At 38.5% G+C, this 24,098-nt stretch overlaps 1 protein-coding gene across 1 annotated transcript in view; it reads left to right on the top strand.

The window, feature by feature from the left end:
* Nucleotides 1-346: 346 nt before the first annotated feature.
* Nucleotides 347-24,098, top strand: part of CCDC152 (coiled-coil domain containing 152) — a 54,924-nt gene continuing 31,172 nt past the window's right edge. Inside the window, exons 1-2 of the mRNA XM_053591451.1 lie at nt 347-433; nt 3,245-3,350. Coding sequence (XP_053447426.1) covers nt 347-433; nt 3,245-3,350 — 193 coding nt within the window. The remainder of the gene's footprint in view (nt 434-3,244; nt 3,351-24,098) is intronic.

The raw sequence follows: 24,098 nt of genomic DNA, 5'->3' as shown, positions 1-24,098 counted from the left end.
AAGGGATGAATGGTGGCAATGGCATTATTCATTTTGTTGTGTGTTAAGATCAAACAATTTCTGCATAGGCACATCACTGCACTAATTTTAAATTTGTTTACAGAAACAAATCTAAACAAATTGACTGGATGGGAGTGGTAAATGGTAGAGAATATTTGATGCATTTGACCATTATTGATACTGGGTATAACAAAAATTCTCTGAGTGCAGTGGAGTTCAAATAGGTGCTCCATGAGTAGAATACAGAAACTCTAGTGGTTGAGTTATGACCACTATTCTGATATATTAGATCTTAGTTATGTATTTATTTATTTATTTTTAACTCTACTCTTCAGTAGTTTCAGGAATGGATAAAAGCAGTGAAGGATGTGTGAAAAAGATTAGCAATGTGAATCTTGACAAACTGATAAATGACTTCTCACAAATAGAAAAGGTATGTAAAGATAGCAACCAATTCTAATAAATAAGGGGAAAACGAACAGATATTGCCAGTGAAAGAAGTTGGAAAGAAAGAAAAGTCTACAAAAAAAATGAGCAAAGTAACAATGACAGTGTATTTTGCTAAGTTCTTCCTCTCTCAGTTTAAAAATATGTATTTAAAATATATCTTTTCTTGATTCGTGTATTAACACATCAAAATGTTTCTAGAGTGGGGGAACAAATAATTGCTCTACTTTTGCAAAATTCGAAGAGAAAATACATGTAAGTAGTCCCCCCTCCATCCAGGGTTTTGCTTTTTGCAGTTTCAGTTACCCAAGGTCAACAGCAGTCCAAAGATATTAAATGGAAAATTCTAGAAATAAACAATTCAGAACTTTTAAATCGTGCATCATTCGAGTAGCATGATGACATCTCACTTCATCCCACCCTGTCCTGCTCAGGATGTGAATCACCCTTTTGTCCAGCATATCTAGGCTGTGTAGACTACTTGCTTATTAGAAACTTAATAGCTGTCTTTTTTTTTTTTTTTTTTTTGTAGAGACAGAGTCTCACTTTATCGCCTTCGGTAGAGTGCCGTGGCGTCACACAGCTCACAGCAACCTCTAACTCCTGGGTTTTTTAAGCAATTCTCTTGCCTCAGCCTCCCGAGTAGCTGGGACTACAGGCGCCCGCCACAACGCCCAGCTATTTTTTGGTTGCAGGTCAGCCGGGGCCAGGTTTGAACCCGCCACCCTCGGTATATGGGGCCGGCGTCTTACCGACTGAGCCACAGGCGCTGCCCAGAAACTTAATAGCTGTCTTAGTTATCAGAAGGGTGATTATGGTATAGTAAGATATTTTGTGAGAGAGAGAAACCACATTCACATAACTTTTATTATAATATATTGTTACAATTGTTCTGTTTTAATACTAGTTATTTTTAATCTGTTACTCTTCCTAGTTTATAAATTAAACTTTATCATAGAATGTATTATAGGAAAAAACTTAAATATTGTCAGGTATCCACTGGGGGTTTTGGAAGGTATCCCCTGCAGATAAAGAGGAACTATTGTACTTAAATGTCCAGAATGTCCATAACTAAGGAATAGTTTTAGTAAGAATTAATGTAGACATATCCATTAATCTCTTATCAGTATGACTAATGTTTCTTTTTTAGTCTTTCCTATTTTTCTGTTCCCTTTCCCTTCTCTCTTGCCTCTCTTACAGTCCCTCTTCCCCCTCTGGACAAATGGTAGATCAAACCTATAAGGGTATATTGGGTTTTCCCCCTCCTCTGCCATGGGAAGGAGTAGGGATGGCTATTGAAAAAATGTAAGAGGATAAATTAAAGATTTAGAGAGGGAGTTTGTGAAGCAGTCATGGGAAGAGGATTGATACCTCTATTTTCTCCCCTTTACTCATCATTCTTCTTTCTTCCTTCTTTTTCCCAGCATACACACCAAGAAAATGCCATAATGAAAAATTTTTCGTGGTGATGGGTAGCTATGAGCTTTTTTTAAACAATGATAAGATAGAGAAGAAGATAAGTACTGTTGCTTGGGAAAGGAATTAGTGCAATGCTTTGGAGATTAATTTGGAAACATCTATCATATTCTTAAACATTTTAAATAAGAAATAATCACTCATTTTCTGATTTGATAATGGCATTGTGATCATATTTCAAAAGTGTCTTATCTCTTAGAGATACATATGAATGATAATATTTACAAATGAAATAATGTCAGGGAGTTGCCTTGAGATAAATTCAGAAGTAGGCTAGGAAAGTGGGTAAAGATATGTATGACATAAGACTGTTCATGAATTGAACAAACTCTTTAAAGCTGTTTGAAGAGTACATGGAGGCTTATGATATTATACACAAAGATACCAAGTAAATATGTTCAAGAATGTTTATTTGTTGTCTGTTATAGAAAAAAGAAAAAGGTACAAACAACCCAAATTAGTCAATAGGAGACTAATTGAAACTTAATGCAACTATTAAAAAGAATGAAGTAGATCTATTTATGCTTATGTGACATCATTCCCCAGATAATAATGCTAAGTGGAACAGCCGAGATGCAGGACAGAATATAGTATGATCTTTTTCTATAGTGTATACTCATAAAATATTTTTGAAGCATATAGAAGGAATTGTTACTATAGGACTGTGGATTGAACAGTTGGAAAGAAAGGGGTTTAAGTTAGGTCATAGCTTTACTTTTCATACCTTTACTTTTGATTACTATTAATCTGTTTTAATATTTTACCATATTACATTTAAAATTAAAAATCAAAAAATGGACTTATTTAAAAATACAGTCCTATATTTTCACTCAACAATGGTGATGTATTTTGAGAAATGTGTCATTAGGCAATTTCATTATTGTGCAAACATCATAGAATGTACTTAACAAATCTAAATAGTTTAGGCTCCCTCACTCCTGGGCTCTATGGTATAACCTACTACTTCTAGGCTACAAACCTGTATAGCATGTTTTGTGCTGAATACCACAGGCAAATGTAACACAAACGTAAGTATTTGTATATCTAGACATTGAAAAGTATAGTAAAAATACAGTATAAATGATGAGAAACAGTACATCTGTATAAGGCAGCTACATTATAATCTTAATGGTCTGATATAAATGGGATCCATCTTTGACTGAAATATCATTATGTGGCTCATGACTATATATGCCAGATTTAATTATTAGATTTTCAGGTAGTAAATGATTTGCATTTTCATTATTTTTCATATTCTTAGTAAAAGAATAAAAATAATAGCATTAATTTTGTAATAATTTACATTCTGTTTCTTCTATAGAAAATGATAGAAACCAGTGGAAAGAACAATATACTGGATATTCAGTTGGAAAAGACTAATAGTTTATTAAAAGTAATGCAAACAAAGGAGGTCTCAATTAAAGAAGGTTAGTTCTTTGCTGCCTGAGGAAATACTAATTCTAATGAGAGTACTTTTTAGCTTAAGAGTGGTTAATATTACACCATACATTTGTAAAGTGTTTTAAATTCATATAGAACTTTCCAGACTATCATCTCATTTTATTCTTATTATGACAGCACAGGTATTATTACTCTACTTCACTAATGAAGAGACATAGAATAAAAGTCAAATAATCTGTCTCATTCTCCCCAGCTAAGATATGCACATCAGGGGCTCACTACAGGCCTATAAACCATGGGGAAAAAGTTGAATTTCTACTTCATAATTACAGCAAAATAAACGTCAGATGCATTTGGAAATTTTAGTTTAAAAATAAAGCCATATGTTTTCTTTCTCTGTCAACCAAGATGGCTTTAGAAGCAATAATATTTCAGTAGCAATGTACCTAATGTCTAGAATATATCTTGGTTTCTAATCTTATTCTCTAATAAATATTAGAGAAATGGCTGATTGTAGGACTGGGATAGGAAATATATAAGATAAGCTTGAAGCTTCTTGTAGGGCCAGAAAGTGAGAAAGCACTCAAAAAGAAATGAAAAATACTCAACAATGATGGGAAAATGTCAAAAGGGAGGAATGAGAACTAAAGGAATCTGAATCATGACCCAAAGAATAAAAGAAATATCCATGAGTCCATACTGATATAAATAAATGATTTAATAAGTAAATAATTGGGGATGGAGGGACAAATATCCTGTGCGGAAGAATTCCAGATAACTTGCGTAGGTAATTTGCCCACAAAGAGAAAGAGCACGTCTTCACATACATTGAGTATGGGCTGAATTTACTGACTTTCTAAACTATAGTGAAGAATATAGTATGGAAAGGGTGGGGCTGGAGGAAAAGTAACTACAAAGTAGAGAAACCTAAAAAATACCTATCTCAGCCACAGGATCAAAGTCAACATCAAAGGTTATCACCTTTGATGATATCATGTTGATAGTATATATCCTTGATTATAATAAGATAAAAATGGCACTTTACCTCTGTGGTCTTCCTTCCTAAAACCCATACCCAAGTTTAGTAATAATGAGATAAACATCAGAAAAATTCCCATACAGGAACATTACAAATTACCTGATTAGTATTTGTTAAAGCTATCAAGGTCATCAAAAATAAGGGTACAGGGAGGGTGGGCAGAGGGAGGTTGATTGGTGGGATTACACCTGTGGTGCATCTTACAAGGGTACATGTGAAACTTAGTAAATGTACAATATAAATGTCTTAACACAATAACTAAGAAAATGCCAGGAAGGCTATGTTAACCAGCATGATGAAAATGTGTCAAACGGTCTATAAAACCAGTGTATGGTGCCCCATGATTGTATTAATGTACACAGCTATGATTTAATAATAATAAAATAAGGGTACATGTGAAATTTACGAGGTGTAGAATATAAATGTCTTAACACAATAACTGAGAAAATGCCGTGAAGGCTATGTTGATGAAAGCATTTCAAATTGTATGTAAAACCAGCACATTGTACCCCATGATTGCATTAATGTACAGAGCTATGATTTACTTTTTTAAAAAAAGTGTTTGTTGCATAAAAAAAATAAATAAATAAAATAAACTGAGAAACTGTCACAGCCAAGAGGAGCCTATGAAGACATGACAAATAAACACAATGTGATATGGTAGACAGGATTCTAGAATAGAAAAAAGACATTGGGTAAAACTAAAGGAATCTGAATATATATTTTAATTAATACTCACATATGAACATAGGTTCTTAACTGTAACAAATGTACTATACTAATGTAAGATATTAACAATAGGGTAACTAGGCAAAACTACTCAATGTCATCCCAATTTTTATGTACATCTAAAACCACCCTAAACATAGTTTATTAAAGGTCAAAAATTAAACTACAAAAAAACTAGAAGAGAATAGAGATTTTTTATTATTATAACAGAGAAGGCCTTTTAAGTGTTGACACAACATGTAAAAGTGATAAAAGAAAGAATTTATGTGTTTGACTTTTTAAAAAATTAGTAGGCGTATTTTGTAGCAGTTTTAGATATACCGAAAAAATTGAACATACAAAGTTCTCATTATTTTACCCCTTCCAAATTCTGTTATTAACATCTTGCATTATTATTACAATTGATGGGACAGTTGATACATTATTATTAACTGAAGTCTATAGTCTACATTAATGCTCACTTTTTGTGTTGTCCATTCTGTGGGTTTTAACAAATGTATAATGACATGTATCCACCATTGCAATATCATACTAAATGATAGTTTCACTGCCCTAAATAATCCTCAGTGCTCTATTTATTCATATTTCCTTCCCTTTTTTCTCCTGCTCCCCTAGTAACTACATCTTTCTACTGTTTCTATAGTTATGCCTTTTCTGGATTGTCATATCATTGGGATCATACAAAATGTAGACTTTTTAGATTGACTTCTTTCAATATTTTTTATATATTTTTGAAACAAGTCCAGTACCTGATATGTTTTGTAAAGATTTACTCCAGTCTTTTGCTTATCTTTTCATTCTCTTGTGAATATTTGAATTTTAATAATGGAAAAACTTCGTGTAGTGAAAAAAAAAGAAGAGATATAAACCAAGTAAAATAGCAAAATAGTTAAAGAACATAATCCAGTAGGTAACAGACAAGGAAAATAGAATAACTTGTAAATATATGAAAAGAGGTTTGAACTCTCTATTTAAAAATTTTATGTGAGCAATCTGATATGGATCAGCAAGAGAGGCCAGTTCAGCAATGGGCAGGAGGACCAACTGTTCAAATGCACCATCTCCTTCTCCTTAGAAAAACTGTGGAGGGTGGAGCAAGATAGTGGAATAGAGACATCACCTTTCCGGATATTCATGGTGAGACAAAAGAAAGTGGTCTTCAGCCACCTCTGGCTGTGTAAATTTGCGTAGAAACATCACTCTGAGGGCACAGTGAGCAGGAGACTTCAAGAGCCTACAAGGAGGTCTGGACTGAGAAAAACCAACCTGGAAGGCAGAGTGCATGGTACAGGCAAAGTCTGGCTTTTTATGAGGGTCTGGGGACAAGAAAGTGTTGTCCTGCAGTATTTTGATTTTGGACTGGGCTGCTCACTGGAGCAGTGAGTAGATTCGAACAGCATCCTGCAGCTAGGGTTGAATGTCAGGCAGGATGATCCTCCCCTCAGTTTGGCTGCTGGTAGGGCCACACCATTGTGGAATGACTGCTTGTGTGGGAAGGTTAGTCTTAGGATCCTAGTGCATGACTGGCTCTAGTGTGCATGCTGAGCTTAACCAGCCATCCTTGGGGTGAGCTGAATGGACACCACACTGCCCAGGAGGACCACTTTGTTGTCAGGACACTGTCTGATGGACCTCCTGGAAATACTGGCAAGAGATTTGGAACCCCAGTCCTGTGAGGACTGAATTCTGACAAAGTGACCAGACCCAGATTGAATCCAAAAAAGTCAGGAAGGTAAGATCCAGTCTCCTTTGCAACTAGAGAGTAGTTTCTGACCCCCATCATTTATGGTAAATCCACAATGTGTTCTCTGGCTCCTAACGATCTGCTGTTAGGAGATATTTTGCAATACACACACACACACACACACACACACACACACACACACACACAGTGTCCATATTTTGTGTACACTTTACAATGTAAATTTCAAATTGCAAATGAACTTCATGCATACACTGTATATTGTTCTACATTTTTGCTTTTTTCAATTTTTTCCTTGTTTTTTTCTTTTCATTTTTTCCCTTTTTTTGTAGTTGTTTGGTTTTCTTGTTATTGGTTTGGATGTATTTTTTTTTCTTTTTTTTTCAATAGCAAGTGCTTCTCCACTTTTGTTACAGTTTTCTGCCCTTTTTATTCTTTCTTTCTTTTTCATTTCTCTCATTTTTCTCTCTTTTGGTGGAGATTTTTCTACTTTTTTCATCTTTCCCACATAAATTTCTCATATGACAGCTAAGATATCTCTTTTTTTCTCCTCTATATCTTACACAATTATATTTTTATCTATTTTTATTATGTTTTCTGTGTGTTTTCTCTTCTCTGAGTGTTGGGGGGTCACCTCATTAGTCTGGCTCACAGAGGCCACAAGCTCACTGCCTGGATTGTGTGTCTACCTTTGGCCTTTGGAAAGAAGGTATTGTAGGTACCCACTGCTGATTTCTTTCTATATAAGGAAGAGGTTGGATCTTGCTTTTGCCCAAGCTGGTAAGGAGCTCCTGACATCAAGAGACGCACTCAGCCCAGGCCCCACAAAGTCCTGGAGCTGTGAGTGTGGTTAAAGCACCCCAACAACTACCACCATTTCTCCTGTCACTCTCTTCTCTCTTATTGTCATTTTTCTCTCCTTTTCTTCAATTCTTTCCTTTCGCCCCCACCCCTCTTTTTCTTTTTTTTTTCTTCTTCCTCTTTTTTCTTTTCTTTTTCCCTTCTCACTCTTTACCCTTATTCTCCTTTTGGCCTTATACCAAAAGATCACATCAACACTTAAGCTCTGAGACAGATAATTTAAAGTGAAAGAGATAGTGAGAGGGAAAAAGTAGGGGAAGGAAGTGAATAAAAAGAAAACACACATGAGGAGGAGCTAACAGAAAAATTCTGGCAACATGAAAAACCAGAATAGAGCAACCCCACCCAAGGAGTCATGAGGTAGCTACCACAGAGGATTCCACCTATAAAGAATTAATGGAAAAGATAGAAAGGGAATTTAAAATATGGGTGGCAAAACAATAAAGGGAATTGACAAGAAAGTGGAAAAACAATAAAAAAATGGACAAAGGATATGAAGAATATAGAAAGGATATGGTGGCTCTTAAGGAATTTTAAGAAGTCAATCAGGGAAATTAAAGATGCAGTAGAAAGTATCAACTGATTAGGCCATGGAGAAGAAAGAATCTGAGAGCTAGAGGATAAAGCTCTTGAGCTAACCCATGCAGTTAAAGAGGCAGAAAAGAAGAGAAAGCAGAATATTTACTCAGAATATTATGGGACTTCACAAAGCACTCAAACAAAAAATTATAGGTATTCCTGAAGGGCAAGAAGGAGGTGCCAAAGAATGGAAGCCCTACTGGAGGATATCATAAAAGAAAACTTCCAACTATAACTAAAGATTCTGAAACACTCCTTTTAGAGTGATCGAAATTTGGGTTGTCTGAACACATATAGAACATCTCCAAGACACATTATAATGAGACTGTCCAAAGTCAAGATGAAAGACAAAATTCTGCAAACATCCAGGAGCAAGCACCAATTGACTTACAGGGGCAGATTCATCAGATGACAGCAAGTTTCTCAGCTGAAACTTTCGAAGCCAAAAGAAAGTGGTCAGCTGCATTTAACCTTAAACAAAATAATTTTTAGGCCAGAATTCTGTATCCTGCTAAATAAAGCTTCAAAGTTGAGGAAGAAATCAAATCATTTGCATATGTATAAGCACTGAAGACATTCACAAAATGACCACTTCTACAGGAAATACTTAGACCTATTCCCCACACTGGCCATCACACAATGAACCAGCAGCAAAGTAAACACAAACTAAAAAACAGAACCTTTTATCCTTTGTGCCATTGTGGAAGGCACAAAGGATAAAACTCAGCAATGGATCCTCTCAAAATAAGATGAATAGAACTCCATACTTATCAATTCTCTTTAATAAATATTAATGGCTTCAATTCCCCACTGAAGAGGCACAAGGTAGCTGGATTTTAAAAAGCACAAGCTATTCATATGCTGTCTCCAGGAAACACACCTAACCATGAAAGACAAAACTAGATTAAGGGTAAAGGGATGGAAAACAATATTTCAGGCAAATGGAAATCAGAAAAAAAGGAGGATTTGCAATCTTATTTTCAGATACAACTGGATTTAAAGTAACTAAAGAAAGACAAAGATGGTCACTTTATACTGGTCAAGGGAACAATACCTCAAGAGATGCACCTAACTTAAATGCTACCAAATTTATGAAACAGGCCTTGATTAGTCTGAGCAATATGATATACCATAACACCATAATATCCAGGGACTTTAACACCCTTCTGGTTGAACTGGACAGTTCATCTAAACATAAACTCAACAAAGATATGAGGGACTTAAATGCAACCCTTGAACAAATGAGCTTAATAGACACACAGAACACACCATCCCAAAGCTGAGGAATATACATTCTTTGCATCAGCATATGGGACAGACTCCAAAATAGATCATATCTAGGTCTCAAATCAAACCTCAACAAAATTAAAAGAATTGAAATTATACCTTGCAAAGATGGCCAACTGGTAGCAACCCTTGCCAGAGGCTCCTGAGCAGAGGAAGAAAAACTGGACAGAATCAGACTCTATGAAGTCAAAGACGGGGAGCTGAGGCAAGAAAAAAGTTTGGCAAGCTGTAACTCCAAGGAAGAGCATTCAAGAGTTACAGGTATAAAGCCTATTGACTAGAGGATGGGAAACTCTCATCCTTGGGTCTCCCCCAAGCAGGAGGCCTGCCGCAGGCTATCTGCGAATGAGTGAGAACAATAGATCTCTCATTTTACCTCACTGGAGAGAGCTGCTAAACTCCAAGTCTCTTTCTCCAGGGAGGTCCCACTTATGAACCTAGACACCACCCCGCCAGGCATAAAATTAAACAGATATTTTCCCCCACAAGTTTAAATTCCCAGTCCATCCTTTCCTCCTTGCGTGGCAGTCTGAAGTTCTGTCCCCTGCAGAGCATAGAGTGTTTGGTCTTGTCCTGAGAGATCTGGGCATAGTGTGGACCACCAACCATCAGGACAGAATCTGACTAATGGGGAAGAAAGGGTGTAGGAAGAAAGGGACACTAGGTGGGAGGAGGAACAGTTCCCTGATTATGACTATGCCCAACCAGTGGTAGTGTTGACCCTTCGTTCAGGCTGTGTCTGGTGGGATGGGGGTCCAGAACCCCTGGTTCTGACTGCACCCACAGTAGGAGAGTGGTTGCCATGTGTGGACTGAGTTTGGCTGACAGGGCTGGTCCCCAGCCCCTGCTGGGCCTGCGAGCAGAGGTTTGATAGGCATGCACTGCAACCTGAGAGCAAGGGTGTGGTCCCTGATTCCAACAGAACCCTCAAGCACTGGCTTACTAGGTGTGAACCAAGACCTGAGAGCTAGGGCATGGTCCACTGTCTCTAGTGGGGCTGCTGAGCAGAGGCTTACCAGGTGAAGACTGAGACCTGCAGGTGGAGTGCAGTGCCCTGACTCTAACAGAGCCTGCAAACAGAGGCTTGCCAAGCAGTGGACTGAGACTGAAAGGTGGGTGTGTGGTCCCCTGACTCCAACTGGTCTAGTGATCAGAGGCTAGCTGTGTGTGGACTGAGAACAGAGGGCAGGCCTGGTGTCCTGACTCCAACAGAGCCTGCGAACAGAGGCTTGCCAGGCAGTGGACTGAGACTGGCAACCAGAAGCATGGTCCCCTGACTCCAAATAGTCTGGCAAGCAGAGGCTAACTGTTTGTGGACTGAGACCGGAGGGCAGGGGCATTGCCTCTGGCCCCAGCTGAGCCTGTGAGCAGAGAAGTGGGCAATAGTGTGGACTGAGTCTGGCAGGTGAGAGTGTGGATCCCTGTCTCAATTGTGCTATTGGAAACCCTTGAATCCCTCTTCGTTGGGTAGGGTTTGCACTGTCTGAGACAATTTGGTTGGAACCTGTGTCTGGGGCTGTCCACTCAGTGACATTCTGAGGTTGATCTTCGAAGTTCTGTAGCAGAAAAGAACTGAAGGGTGGGGTCTGGGTGCTGTAGCTGTTTGTATCTCTTCACAGTCAAGATTTAAATCTAATACTGTGGTTTCTTAGTATAGGGTAGAGATTGACTGATATCAAAACAGAGCTAGCTTATGCTATCTGACCAAGTAGGTCCTCAGAGTCTCCAGCCAAAACTCTGAAAGGGGCCTTTGTAAGGTTGTAGGAGGGAAGCCACAATTACAAATCCTAGAGCTTTGGTTAGGGGCTATCTCTACTACCTGGGAACCCCAATTCAATCTCCCCTACCAGTTCTAATAACCAAACAGTGGAAAATAAACATGGTGTGGACCCAACAGAAGAACTCTGGCAACATGAATAACCAGAGTAGATCAACCACACACACACACCCCCCAAGAAATGATAAAGGGGATACAACTGAAGAATGCCATGCATAGACAAATGGCAGAAATGTCAGAAATCGAATTCAGAATGTGGATTGTAAATAAGATAAATAGAATGGAAGAAAAGATAGAAATTGAATTCCAAAGAGTAGTTCTAAAGTTGTCTCAAGAAATCAATGAATTCAAAGCCAAAGTCACCAAAGATATGGACATAATAAGAAAAGAGATAGCAGAGCTCAAGGAAAAGAAAAAGTTGAGGAGCTCCAAAATACAGTACAATCCCTCAGTAATAGAGTTGACCAGGCAGAAGAAAGGATCTCTGAAACTGAAGACAGAGCTTTTGAACGTTCCCAAACACTCAAAGAGGCAGACAAATGGAGAGCAAAAACTGATCATTCCCTGAGAGAGTTGTGGTATCACTCCAAAAGATCAAATATTTGTCTTATAGGAATTCCTGAAGGAGAAGAGGATGATCCTAAAGGTACAGATGCTCTACTCTAAGAAATATTGGAGGAGAATTTCCCAAGCATTGCAAGAGATACAGAACTTCACATAGCAGACAGTTTCAGAACCCCAGCAAGACTCAATCCAAATAAAGCATCTCCTAGACACATTGTGATTAACTTTGCAAAATTAAGATGAAGGAGAAAATTCTGCAAGCAGCCAGATGTAAGAAAAGCATCACCTACAAAGGGAGAAATATCAGAATAACTGCAGATCTCTCAGCTGAAATGTTTCAAGCCAGAAGAAGGTCATCGACCTTCAGTCTCCTAGAACAAAACAACTTCCAGGCCAGGATCCTTTATCCAGCTAAACTGAGTTTCATTTGTGATGGAGAAATCAAATACTTTTAATGACATAGACATATTGAAGAAATTTGCCATAACTATACCAGCTCTCCAGGATATTCTCAGACCCATCCTCCACAATGACCAGTGCAATGCTCTACTCCAAAGTAAACTTACCCAGAAATTTTTGAACAAAACCCAACTTCCACAGTGGTGAAAGGATTAAAAATGTCCACTACACATCTGAAAATCATGACACCCAAAACACAATCAGGTATATCAATTCTCTCAATGTGAATGGTTTAAATTGTCCTTTACAGAGTCACAGGCTGGCTGACTGGATATATAAACTCGAACCGGATATCTGCTATATACAAGAATCTCACCTTACCTTAAAAGATAAAAATAGACTCAGGGTGAAGGAATGGACTTGTATAATACAGGCAAATGGAAACCAGAAAAAAAGCAGGGTTTGCAATTTTAGTAGCAGAAACAATTGGCTTTAAACCAACAAAGATAAGGTCACTACATATTCATCAAGGGAAACACCCAACATGAAGAGATTGTGATAATTAACATTTATACACCCTACCAGAATGCTCCTCAATTTATAAAGCAGACCCTAATGGATATGAACAAACTTGGTATCTTCCTGCACTGTAATAGTTGGAGATTTTAACACCCCTTTGACAGTTTTGGATAGATCCTCCAAGAAGAAACTAAACAAAGAAATATTAGACTTAAACCTGACCCTAGAACAAATGGACTTTACAGACCTCTACAGAACATTTCACCCTAATAAAACTGAATAAACATTCTTCTCATCAGCCCATGGGTCATCCTCCAAAATAGATCATATCCTAGGACACAAGTCTAACCTCAGCAAACTTAAAAGTATAGAAATTATTCCTTGTATCTTCTCGGACTACCATGGAATAAAAGCTGAACTTAACAGCAACAGGAATGTTCATACTCACACAAAGTCATGGAAGCTAAATAATCTTAGGCTGACTGATAGCTGAGTCAAAGACGAGGTTAAGAAGGAAATCACCAAATTTTTGGAACAAAATGATAATGAAGACACAAATTATCAAAACCTGTGGGATACTACAAAGGCAGTCCTTAGAGGAAAATTTATAGCATTGGAAACATGCATCAAGAAAACAGAGAGGAAGCCAACAACTTAATGGATCATCTCAAGCAGCTGGAAAAGGAAGAATATTCCAACCCCAAACCCAGCAGAAGAAAAGAAATAACCAAAATTAGGGCAGAATTAAATGAAATTGAAAACAAAAGAATCATCCAGAAGATCAACGAAACAAAAAGTTGGTTTTTTGAAAAGATTAACAAAATTGATAAACCTCTGGCCAACCTAACCAGAAATAGAAAAGTAAAATCTCTAATATCATCTATCAGAAATGATAAAGGAGAAACCACAACAGACACTTCAGAAATTTAAAAAATCCTCAATGATTATTACAAAAATCTCTATTCCCAGAAATAAGAAACTCTGAAGGACAATCAGTGTAACCTGGCTTATTGTACCCTCAATGAATCCCCAACAATAAAAAAAAAAAAGAAAGTCTGAAGGAAATGGACCAATACCTGCAAGCATTCCACCTTCCTAGACTCAACCAGAAAGAATTAGAAATCTTAAATACACCTCTATCAACCACTGAAATAGCATCAACAATACAAAGTCTCCCTAAAAAGAAAAGGGAGCCAGGACCAGATGGCTTCACCTCCCAAATCTATCAAACTTTTCAAGAGGAACTAGTACCTATATTATACAACCTTTTCGAAAGCATAGAAAAAGAAGGAATACTTCCCAACACATTCTATGAAGCAAATATCACCCTGATATTCAAACCAGGAAAGGATCCAACAAAGAAAGAAAATTATAGACCAATATCATTAAAGAATATTGATGCAAAAATATTCAATAAGATCTTAGCAAACAGAATTCAACAACGCATAAAAAAAATTTTACACCATGATCAAGTTGGTTTTATTCCAGGGTTATAGGTTGGTTCAACATATGCAAATCTAAAAATATAATACATCACATCAATAAAATAAAAAACAAAGACCATGTGATTCTCTCAATTAATGCCGAAAAAGCCTTTGATAATATCCAGCATTCTTTCATGATCAGAATTCTTAAGAAAATAGTCATAGAAGGGACATTTCTTAATCTGATAGAGGCCATCTACAGCAAACCCACAGCCAATATCATATTGAATGGTGTAAAATTGAAAACATTTCCACTCAGATCAGGAATGAGGCAAGGATGCCCACTGTCTCCACTGCTTTTCAACATCATAATGGAAGTCTTAGCCATCACAATCAGGCAAGAGAAGGCGATCAAGGGTATCCAGATAGGGTCAGAAGAGATCAAACTCTCACTCTTCACTGATGATATGATCCTATACCTGGACAATCCCAGGGACTCAACTTCAAAACTCTTAGAAGTGATCAAGGAAAATACAGCAGCATCTCAGGATAAAAAATCAATACTTACAAGTCAGTAGCTTTTATATAAGCCAACAATAATCAAGCTGAAAAAACAATCAAGGACTCTATTCCTTTTACAATAGTGCCAAAGAAGATGAAATATCTGGGAATTTACCTAACAAAGGATGTGAAAGATCTATATAAAGAGAACTATGAAACTCTGAGAAAAGAAATAGCTGAAGATGTTAACAATGGAAAATATATCATGCTCATGGCTGGGAATAATCAACATCGTTAAAATGTCCATACTACCCAAAGCAATCTACAGATTTAATGCAATCCCTATTAAAGCACCATTGTCATACTTTAAAGAGCTTGAAAAAATAGTACTTTGTTTTATATGGAATCAGAAAAAACATCCAATAGCAAATACATTACTCAGAAATAAGAACAAATCAGGAGGTATCACATTATCAGACTTCAGGCTATACTATAAATCTATAGTGATCAAAACAGCATGGTACTGGCATAAAAACAGAGAGGTAGATTTATGGAACAGAATAGGGAACCAGGAGATGAACCTAGCTACTTGTCATTTGATCTTTGTCAAGCCTATCAAAAATATTCAGTGAGGAAAAGACTCCCTATTTAACAAATGGTGCTGGATGAACTGGCTAGCGACCTGTAGAAGACTGAAACTGGACCCCCACCTTTCACCATTAACAAAAATTGATTCTCACTGGATAAAAGATTTAAACTTAAGACATGAAACTATAAAAATACTAGAAAAGAGTGCAGGAGAACACTTAGAGAAATTGGCCTGGGAGAATATTATATGAGGAGGACCCTCCTGGGCAATTGAAGAAACACCAAAAATTCATTACTGGGATCTGATCAAACTAAAAAGTTTTTGCACAGCCAAGAGCATAGTAAGTAAAGCAAGCAGACAACCTTCAGAATGGGAGAAGATTTTTGCAGGTTATGCTTCTGACAAAGGTCTGATAACTAGAATCTACAGAGAACTGAAACATCAATAACAAAAGAATAAATAACCCCATTTCTATGTGGGCAAGAGACTTGAACAGAAACTTCTCTGATGAAGACAGGCACATGGCCTACAAACACATGAAAAAAATGCTCATCATCCTTAATCATCAGAGAAATTCAAATCAAAACCACTTTGAGATATCATCTAACTCCAGTAAGATTAGCCCACATCACAAAATCCCTAAACTACAGACGTTGGCATGGATGCAGAGAGAAGGGAACACTTCTACACTGCTGGTAGGAATGCAAGCTAATACAAACTTTTTGGACGGAAGTTTGGAGAAATCTAAAGGAACTAAAAGTAGACCTACCATTAGATCCTGCAATTCCTCTACTAGGTATATTCCCAGATGATCAAAAATTATTTTACAACAAAGACATTTGCACCAGAATGTTTATTGCAGCCCAATTCATAATAGCCAAGACATGGAAACAGCCCACGTGCCCATTGACCCACGAATGGATTAACAAATTGTGGTATATGTACACTATGGAATACTATGCAGCCATAAAAAAGGATGGAAACTTCACATCTTTTATGTTTACCTGGATGGAGCTGAAACATATTCTTCTTAGTAAAGTATCTCAATAATGGGGGGAAAAGTATCCAATGTACTCAATACTACTATGAAATCAATATATAACCACCTACATACTCATACAAATGGCAAAACATAACTATAGCCCAGAAAGAGGGAGGGAAGAGGAGAGGGAGGGGATATGGGAGCAGGGAGTGTATTTGGGGGGACCTCACCTAATATACATGATGCAATGGTACATTTCAAAACTATTAAGAAATGAGTATAATTGAGATGGATGTGTTAACTTAGTTCAATGGAAACATTTCACATTGTATATCAAAGCAATACCCTGAACCCCATAAATACATCAATATACAAAGTTATGATTTAATAAAAAATAATTTAAGAAAAAAGAAATTATACCTTGCATCTTCTCAGATCACAAGGCAATAAAGGTGGAACTCAATGCCAACAAAAATTTTCATCCCCACACAAAGGCATGGAAATTACATAAACTTACGCTGCATGAGAGCTGGCTTATGGAAGAGATAATGGAGGGAATTATTAAATTCTCCAAAGGTAAAAACAATGAATATTTACATGTAACGGAGGATTGCAAATCCTCCTTTTTCTGATTTCCATTTGCCTGAGATATTGTTTTTCATCCCTTCACTCTTTTTTTTTTTTTTTTTGTAGAGACAGAGTCTCACTGTACCGCCCTCGGGTAGAGTGCCGTGGCGTCACACGGCTCACAGCAACCTCCAACTCTTGGGCTTACGCGATTCTCTTGCCTCAGCCTCCCGAGCAGCTGGGACCACAGGCGCCCGCCACAATGCCCGGCTATTTTTTTTTTTTTTTTTGGTTGCAGTTTGGCCGGGGCCGGGCTCGAACCCACCACCCTCGGCCTATGGGGCCAGCGCCCTACTCACTGAGCCACAGGCGCCGCCCCCATCCCTTCACTCTTAATCTAGTTTTGTCTTTCATGGTTAGGTGTATTTCCTGGAGACAGCATGTGGATTCTCCAAACATAACAACAATGACTACTTTTGTAGTATCCTACAGGATACCAAAACCAAAGCAGTTCTAAGGAGGAAATTTATCACATTAGATGCCTGTATCTGGAAAACAGAAAGAGAACACATCAATAATCTAATGAATGATCTTAAGGAAATAGAAAAGGAATAGCAATTCAATCCCAAACCAAACAGAAGAAAAGAATAACCAAAATTAAATCAGAAATAAATGAAATTGAAAACAAAACCTCATCCAGGAAATCAATGAAACAGAAAGTTGATTTTTTGAAAAGATAAATAAAATTGACAAACCTTTGGCTAGATTAACTAGAAACGGAAAAGTAAAATCTCTATTAACATCAATCAGAAATTAAAAAGAAAAGTAACAACAGATAGGACTGAGATACAAGAGATTATCTCTGACTACTAAAATAAACACTATGCCTAGAAATTTGACAATGTGGAGAAAATAGACCAATACCTGGAATCACAACATCTTCCTAGACTTAATCAAAAGAAATAGATCTCTTAAACAGACCAATATCAAGCACTGAGATTGAAGAAATAATAAAAATTATTACAACAACAACAACAGAAAAGAAATCCTGGATCACATGGCTTCACACCAACCAGAATTCTATCAAACCTTCAAAGATGAGCTTGTACCTATACTGCAAAACCTATTTCAAAAGATTGAGAAGAAAAGAAAGGAAACTTCCCCATGTTCTAGGAAGCAAACATCACCCTGATTCCAAAACCAGTAAAGGACTCAACTAGAAAGGAGAACTACAGACCAATTTCACTAACTAATATAAAAGCAAAAATGCTCAATAAAATCTTAGCCAATAGCCTACAGCTACACATTTTAAAAATTATACATCACAATCAAGTAGGCTTCATCCCAGGAATGCAAGGCTGGTTTAACAAGTTTGTAGATGTAATTCACCATATTAATAGAAGCAAAAACAAAGACTATCTGACCCTCTTAATAGATGCAGAAAAAGCATTTAATAAACTTCAACCTCCTTTTCTAACAAGAAAAATAAGACCTAAGAATATAGTCATTGGTGGCATATTTCTTAAACTGATTGAAACCATCTACGACAACCTCATGGCTAATATCATACTTAATGGAGTAAAACTGAAAGCTTTTCCACTTGGGGCAGGACCCAGACCAGGATGTCCTCTATCACCACTACTATTCAATATAGTGCTAAAAGTTCTAGCAAATACAGTCAGGCAAGAGAAGAATATAAAGGGAATCCAAATGGAGTTAGAGCAGGTCAAACCCTTGCCCTCCAGTGAGATGATCTATACTTAAAAAACCCCAGAGACTCAAACACAAGACTCCTGGAAGTGATCAAGAAATACAGTAAAATCTCAGGGTATAAAATCAAATGTCCACAATTTAGTAGCCTCTGTATATGCTAGTAACAGCCAAGTTGAGAAGCTAATCAAAGATACAATTCCCTTCACACTAACTTCAAAGAAAATGAAATACATAGGAATGAAATACCTAATGAAAGAAGCTAATCAAAGATACAATTCCCCTCACACTAACTTCAAAGAAAATGAAATACCTAGGAACGAAATACCTAATGAAAGAGTAAAGGAAACTCTACAAAGAGAATTGCAAAACCCTAAGAAAAGAAATAGCAGAAGACATCAACAAATGGAAGAACATACCATACTCTTGCTGGGAAGAATCAACATTGTTAAAACATCTATTCTACCCAAAGCAATCTACAGATTCAATGCAATCTCCATTAAAATACCAACATCATACTTTGAAGAACTGGAAAAAATTATTTTTTCTGTTCTATGGAATCAGAAAAAAACCTGTATACCAAAGGCAATTTTTAGTAACAAAAACAAAGTCTGAGGTATCACTCTGCCAGACTTCAGGCTATCTTATAAGTCTACAGTGATCAAAACCTCATGGTATTGGCACAAAAATAGAAACATAAACATATGGAATGGAATAGAAAATCAAGAAGTGGAACCAATCTCTTATAGCCCTCTGATCTTTGATAAACCAAACAAAAGCATAAACTGGGGAAAAGAAACTCCTATTCAATAAATATTCAAGTGCTGGGAGTACTGGCTAACCATGTGTAAAAGACTGAAACTGGACCCTCACCTTTCACCCTTAGAAAAATTGACTCAATAAGGATAAAAGATTTAAATTGAAGGCATGAAATGATAAAAAAAAATCCTAGAAGAAAGTGTGGGAAAAGCTCTTGAGGTGTCAGCCTGGAAAGGATTTTATGAAGACTTCAGTGGCAATCGCAAACAACAATGAAAACAAACAAATGAGACTTAAACTGAGAAGCTTTTACATAGCTAAGGACACAACAATTAAAACAAATAGACAAACTTCAGAATGGGAAAAGATATTTGCATATTATGAATCTGACAAAGGCTTGATAACTAGGATCTATAGAGAACTCAAATTAATCAACAAAAAAAAAGCAAACAATCCCATCTATCAATAGTCAAGAGACATGAACAGAAACTTTCCTGAAGAAGACAGACAAATGGCTAACATATGTAAAAATGCTCATCATCTCTAATAATAAGATACATTATTATTAGTAAATCAAAACTACCCTGATATATAACTTAACCCCAATGAGAATGTCCCACATCACAATCTCCCAGAGTTGTAGATGCTTGCCTGGATGTGGTGAGAGAGGGACACTTTTACACTATTGTGAGGCTGCAAGGTAATACAGCCTGTCAGAAAGAAATATGGAGATTCCTCAGAGAACTCAAATTAGACCTCCCATTTGACCCGACTACTAGGCATCTAGCCAGAAGAAAAAAAAATCATTTTATCATAAAGACATTTGCATGAGAATACTTATTGCAGCTCAATTTACAATCACCAAGATGTGGAAACAATGTAAATGCGCATGAACTTGGGAATGGATTAACAAGCTGTAGCATATGATCTTTTTTCGAGGCAGAGCATGATGGCGGACAGGATGGATGGTAGCCCACCTCTCCCAAGCAATCAGGTGAGAGGAAAGGCGGTCTGGACCTTCCCTGTGTGTGGATTATTGGAGTGGACAGACAGCTGGAGACACCCAGCGAACTGGCGGATTGCTATATATGAGGGGTAATTTAAAAGCGCAGACTCTGTTGTAGAGATTCTTCCCTGCTTGGCTGTGCCGGCCAGCAGGCCCCTCCCCTACGGAGGTCAGCAGCTTGTAAATGCTGACAAAACCCAATTGACAAATAATTATTCCTGAACTGAGGGAGGCATCCAAAAAGAGAGCCACTCAAAACCACGGGGAGCTGGGCAAACTGTTGGACAATTGAAGGGAAGGGATCCTGCCTGGGAAACAGACATTTTGAACTACCCAAAAGGGCGGGCACCTTTCCCGCAGGTGTTGGAGGGGGCTGGCGGTTCAGGCTATGCGGCGAACTGGCAGGCGCCAATCCAAAAGGGAAACTGAACCATAAAACTCAGAATAAGTCCCCCAAACACTCCAACCATGGGAACCAGCTACAGCTACTGAAGCTGTGGACCCAGCTTTAGCTGCTAAAGCCACGAACTTGGCTTCAGCCCCGGGAGCCAGCTACAGCAGATAAAACCGCAAACCCACCAACAACCTTGCGAACTCAGCACCACTCCCCCTACAGCCGATTGCAGTCGCCAGTTTGCAGGAGAACCTGGGAACAGAGTGGAAAGACTTAAGAAGCGTGGACACCTGCACTGAGTGGGAAGGTCAGTCACAAGTGCTGTCTGGAAAAGAACAGCCGAGGTTACACAATTCTTAGGTGACAAACTTTTACAGAAATTCCAAAATGGCGATCGGCCATGGAAGGTGGTTACCGTGGTAACAGTATAAACTGTAAATCAGATATAAGCCTTGGAACCACACATAGCACCACCTGGTGTCCAGAAAGTATATTGCAGTATGAATGTATTCCTACGAAAGTTGATCCCTACAGCAGACATATAGATATATATAGGTTTATTTCTATGCGCAAGAATATTTGTGTAGTTGATGCCCTTTTTTTGTCTGTTTTGTTTTGGGTTTTTTTGGTTTTTGTGGGGTTTTTTGTTTGTTTTGTTTTTGTCTGCTTTTTCCTCATCATTTTCTTAGAGGAGATTTCGATAATTTTTTATTATTACTTTTTATATAAATATATTTTTCATAGTAGGGCTGTGTACATTGGGTATTTTTTCTTCCATAACCCAGCTACAACTTAACAATAGGGGGAAGTGGGAAAGGGGGGGGTGGGTAGAGGGAGGGGAATCGGTGGGATCACACCTGTGGTGCATATTACAGGTGTATTTGCGAAACTTGGTAAATGTAGAATGTAAATGTTTTGGCACAGTAACTGAGATAACGCCGGAAAGGCTATGCTAACCACTGTGATAAAAATGTGTCAAATGGTTTATGAAGTCAGTGTATGATGCCCCATAATCATATCATTGTGTACAGTTATGATTTAATAAAAATAAAAATTAAAAAAAAATAAATAAATAAATATATTTTTTATTTCTATGTCTTCTAATTTTAATTTCTTCTTTCTTCTCTTTTCACATTCCTACTAACACCACTTTTTTCTCTCTTTTTTTCCTTTCTTTCAATTTTTTACAATTATCACTATTTTTATTGCAGTTGTTCTCATATTGCTGTTGTCGTGGCTGTTATCTGTATGTCTATGTCTATCTATGGGCCCGTGTGCCTGGTAACCTTTGTATCTGTTTATTTGTTCATTTGGTCTCAATGAGCTTGGTGTTACGACCTGCAACTCTGAGCTCCTAGCACTCCCCTCCTCTCTCACTCCATGATCTGGAGACCTGCCCCCCCAGGAGTCCAGATTCTTGGGTGAACTCTCGAGAGGTGTAGACAGGACCTGGACTGCAGCTGGCCAGTGCTGACTCTGTAGCAAAGGAGCGAGAAGACGACGGTCGGCTAAGAGGGAATTACACTGGAGCAGTGGTGCCCTGAGGTGCAGAGCAACAGCCGTCTTCAGCAATAACAATGCCCACCCCCAGATATCCCATAGTCTCTCCTCCTGTCTTCCTGGGCAACCAGATGAGGCCAAGCACCTTCTCAGATGGCAACCACCATGGAACAGACCTGGGACTGAAACACAGGCCCCGTGAGTAAAGGGTTTGCCTGAGGCAGCACTGACCTGGGTGGAACACGGGGACTAGAAAACACACCCGCAGAGCTGGGAAACTCCCAGGGTGGGGCTGATCCAGAGGACCGCTTTACTGAGCCTAAGACGCACCTGGCCCTCAGGGTATCACCAGCCTATAGACAAAGGAGGCCAAGAGGCTACAGCCAACAACTGATCGTGCTGCGAATACAAACCCGCAGGACTAAAGACAGGGCCTGAGGCACAGGTTCTGGGAACTCAAATCAGCCTCTCCTCTGCAGAAGAATCTAGCAGGGTCAGAAACAAACTCCCACAGGGTTGTTCTGTTCACCCAGTAACAAACTAAGGGTGGGGCTGGAACTGAGTGAACACCTCCAGACTCCATCAAGTGCCCGAGGTTGACAGGCCACACCATCCCCTGCTGGATAAAGACAGAGAGTAGCGGCCTAGATGAGCAGACACAGACTACCCTGTGACTTAGGCAGGTGCAAACCCCTGGAGTGTCTGCTTACCATAGACAACTGACTGAGTCACAGCCCTGTGGGGCTAGCAGCGACTGGATGTGACAGAGCTGCAAGGTGGGGAAGGAGACATCAATCTTCCCAGACTGATCTATTCACTGGGTGGCTCTTCCTGACTCCACACAGCACTGGAGCAAGCCATATTAGAGTAGTCACCAGACCCCTGTGATCCAGTTCCCAGGGACCTCTTGAACTCTCCCACCCGAGGCAGCTGCTGACTGAGACAATTGATTTGGACCTTTTGAACTGAGCCGCTAACCTGGGGACTATCCAGGTGGTTCCCTGGGTGTGTGGTTGTAGGAAGGTTTGATTTTCCTTTTCCATTTGTTGCCTGTGGTAGGTGGGGTGACTTAATTGCTGGTATTTCTCCACAGCTGAGACTTAAACCCAGAGTAACTGTTTCACTAGGGTCAAATAGAAACCAGCTGAAAACAAGACAGAACCACTTAGCCCCTCTACACCAAACAGGGCCCCAGTTTCTCAGGCCACAGCACTGTACGGGTCCTTGACAAAACACCAGGGGAGAAATCAAAGGGAGTAAAACAATCATGGGGTGGAATCAGCGGAAAAACTCTGGTAACATGAATAACCAGAATAGATCAACCCCCCCAAGGAAAGATATGGCAGATGTAATTGAAGATCCTATTCATAAACAACTGGCTGAGATGTCAGAAATCGAATTCAGAATTTGGATTACAGACAAGATTAACAAGTGGAATTAGGAATTCAAGGAGAAATTCAAAAGATGTCTCAAGAATGTAACAAATTTAAAGACAAAACCACCAAAGACTTAGACACACTGAAGCAAGAATTTGCAGCCCTCAAAGATATGAAAAATACAGTAGAATCCCTTAGCAACAGAATGGACCAAGCAGAAGAAAGGATCTCCGAAATTGAAGATAAAGCCTTTGAACGCTCCCAAACTCTCAAAGAGGAACAGAAATGGAGAGCAAAAATGGATCGTTCTCTCAGAGAGCTCTGGGATAACTCGAAGAAGGCAAATATCTGACTCATAGGAATTCCTGAAACAGATGAATTGGCCTCACTGGGCGCAGAGGCCCTTCTGCGTGAAATTATGAAAGAGAATTTTCCAGACATGCCTAGAGAACCTGAAATTCAGAAAGCACATAGCTTCAGAACCCCAGCATGACTCAACCCCAATAAGAC

This window comes from Nycticebus coucang, chromosome 1 (assembly GCF_027406575.1).
Source record: "Nycticebus coucang isolate mNycCou1 chromosome 1, mNycCou1.pri, whole genome shotgun sequence".
In the NCBI taxonomy this organism is placed as follows: Eukaryota; Metazoa; Chordata; class Mammalia; order Primates; family Lorisidae; genus Nycticebus; species Nycticebus coucang.
This window is presented reverse-complemented; position numbering and strand designations above follow the sequence as displayed.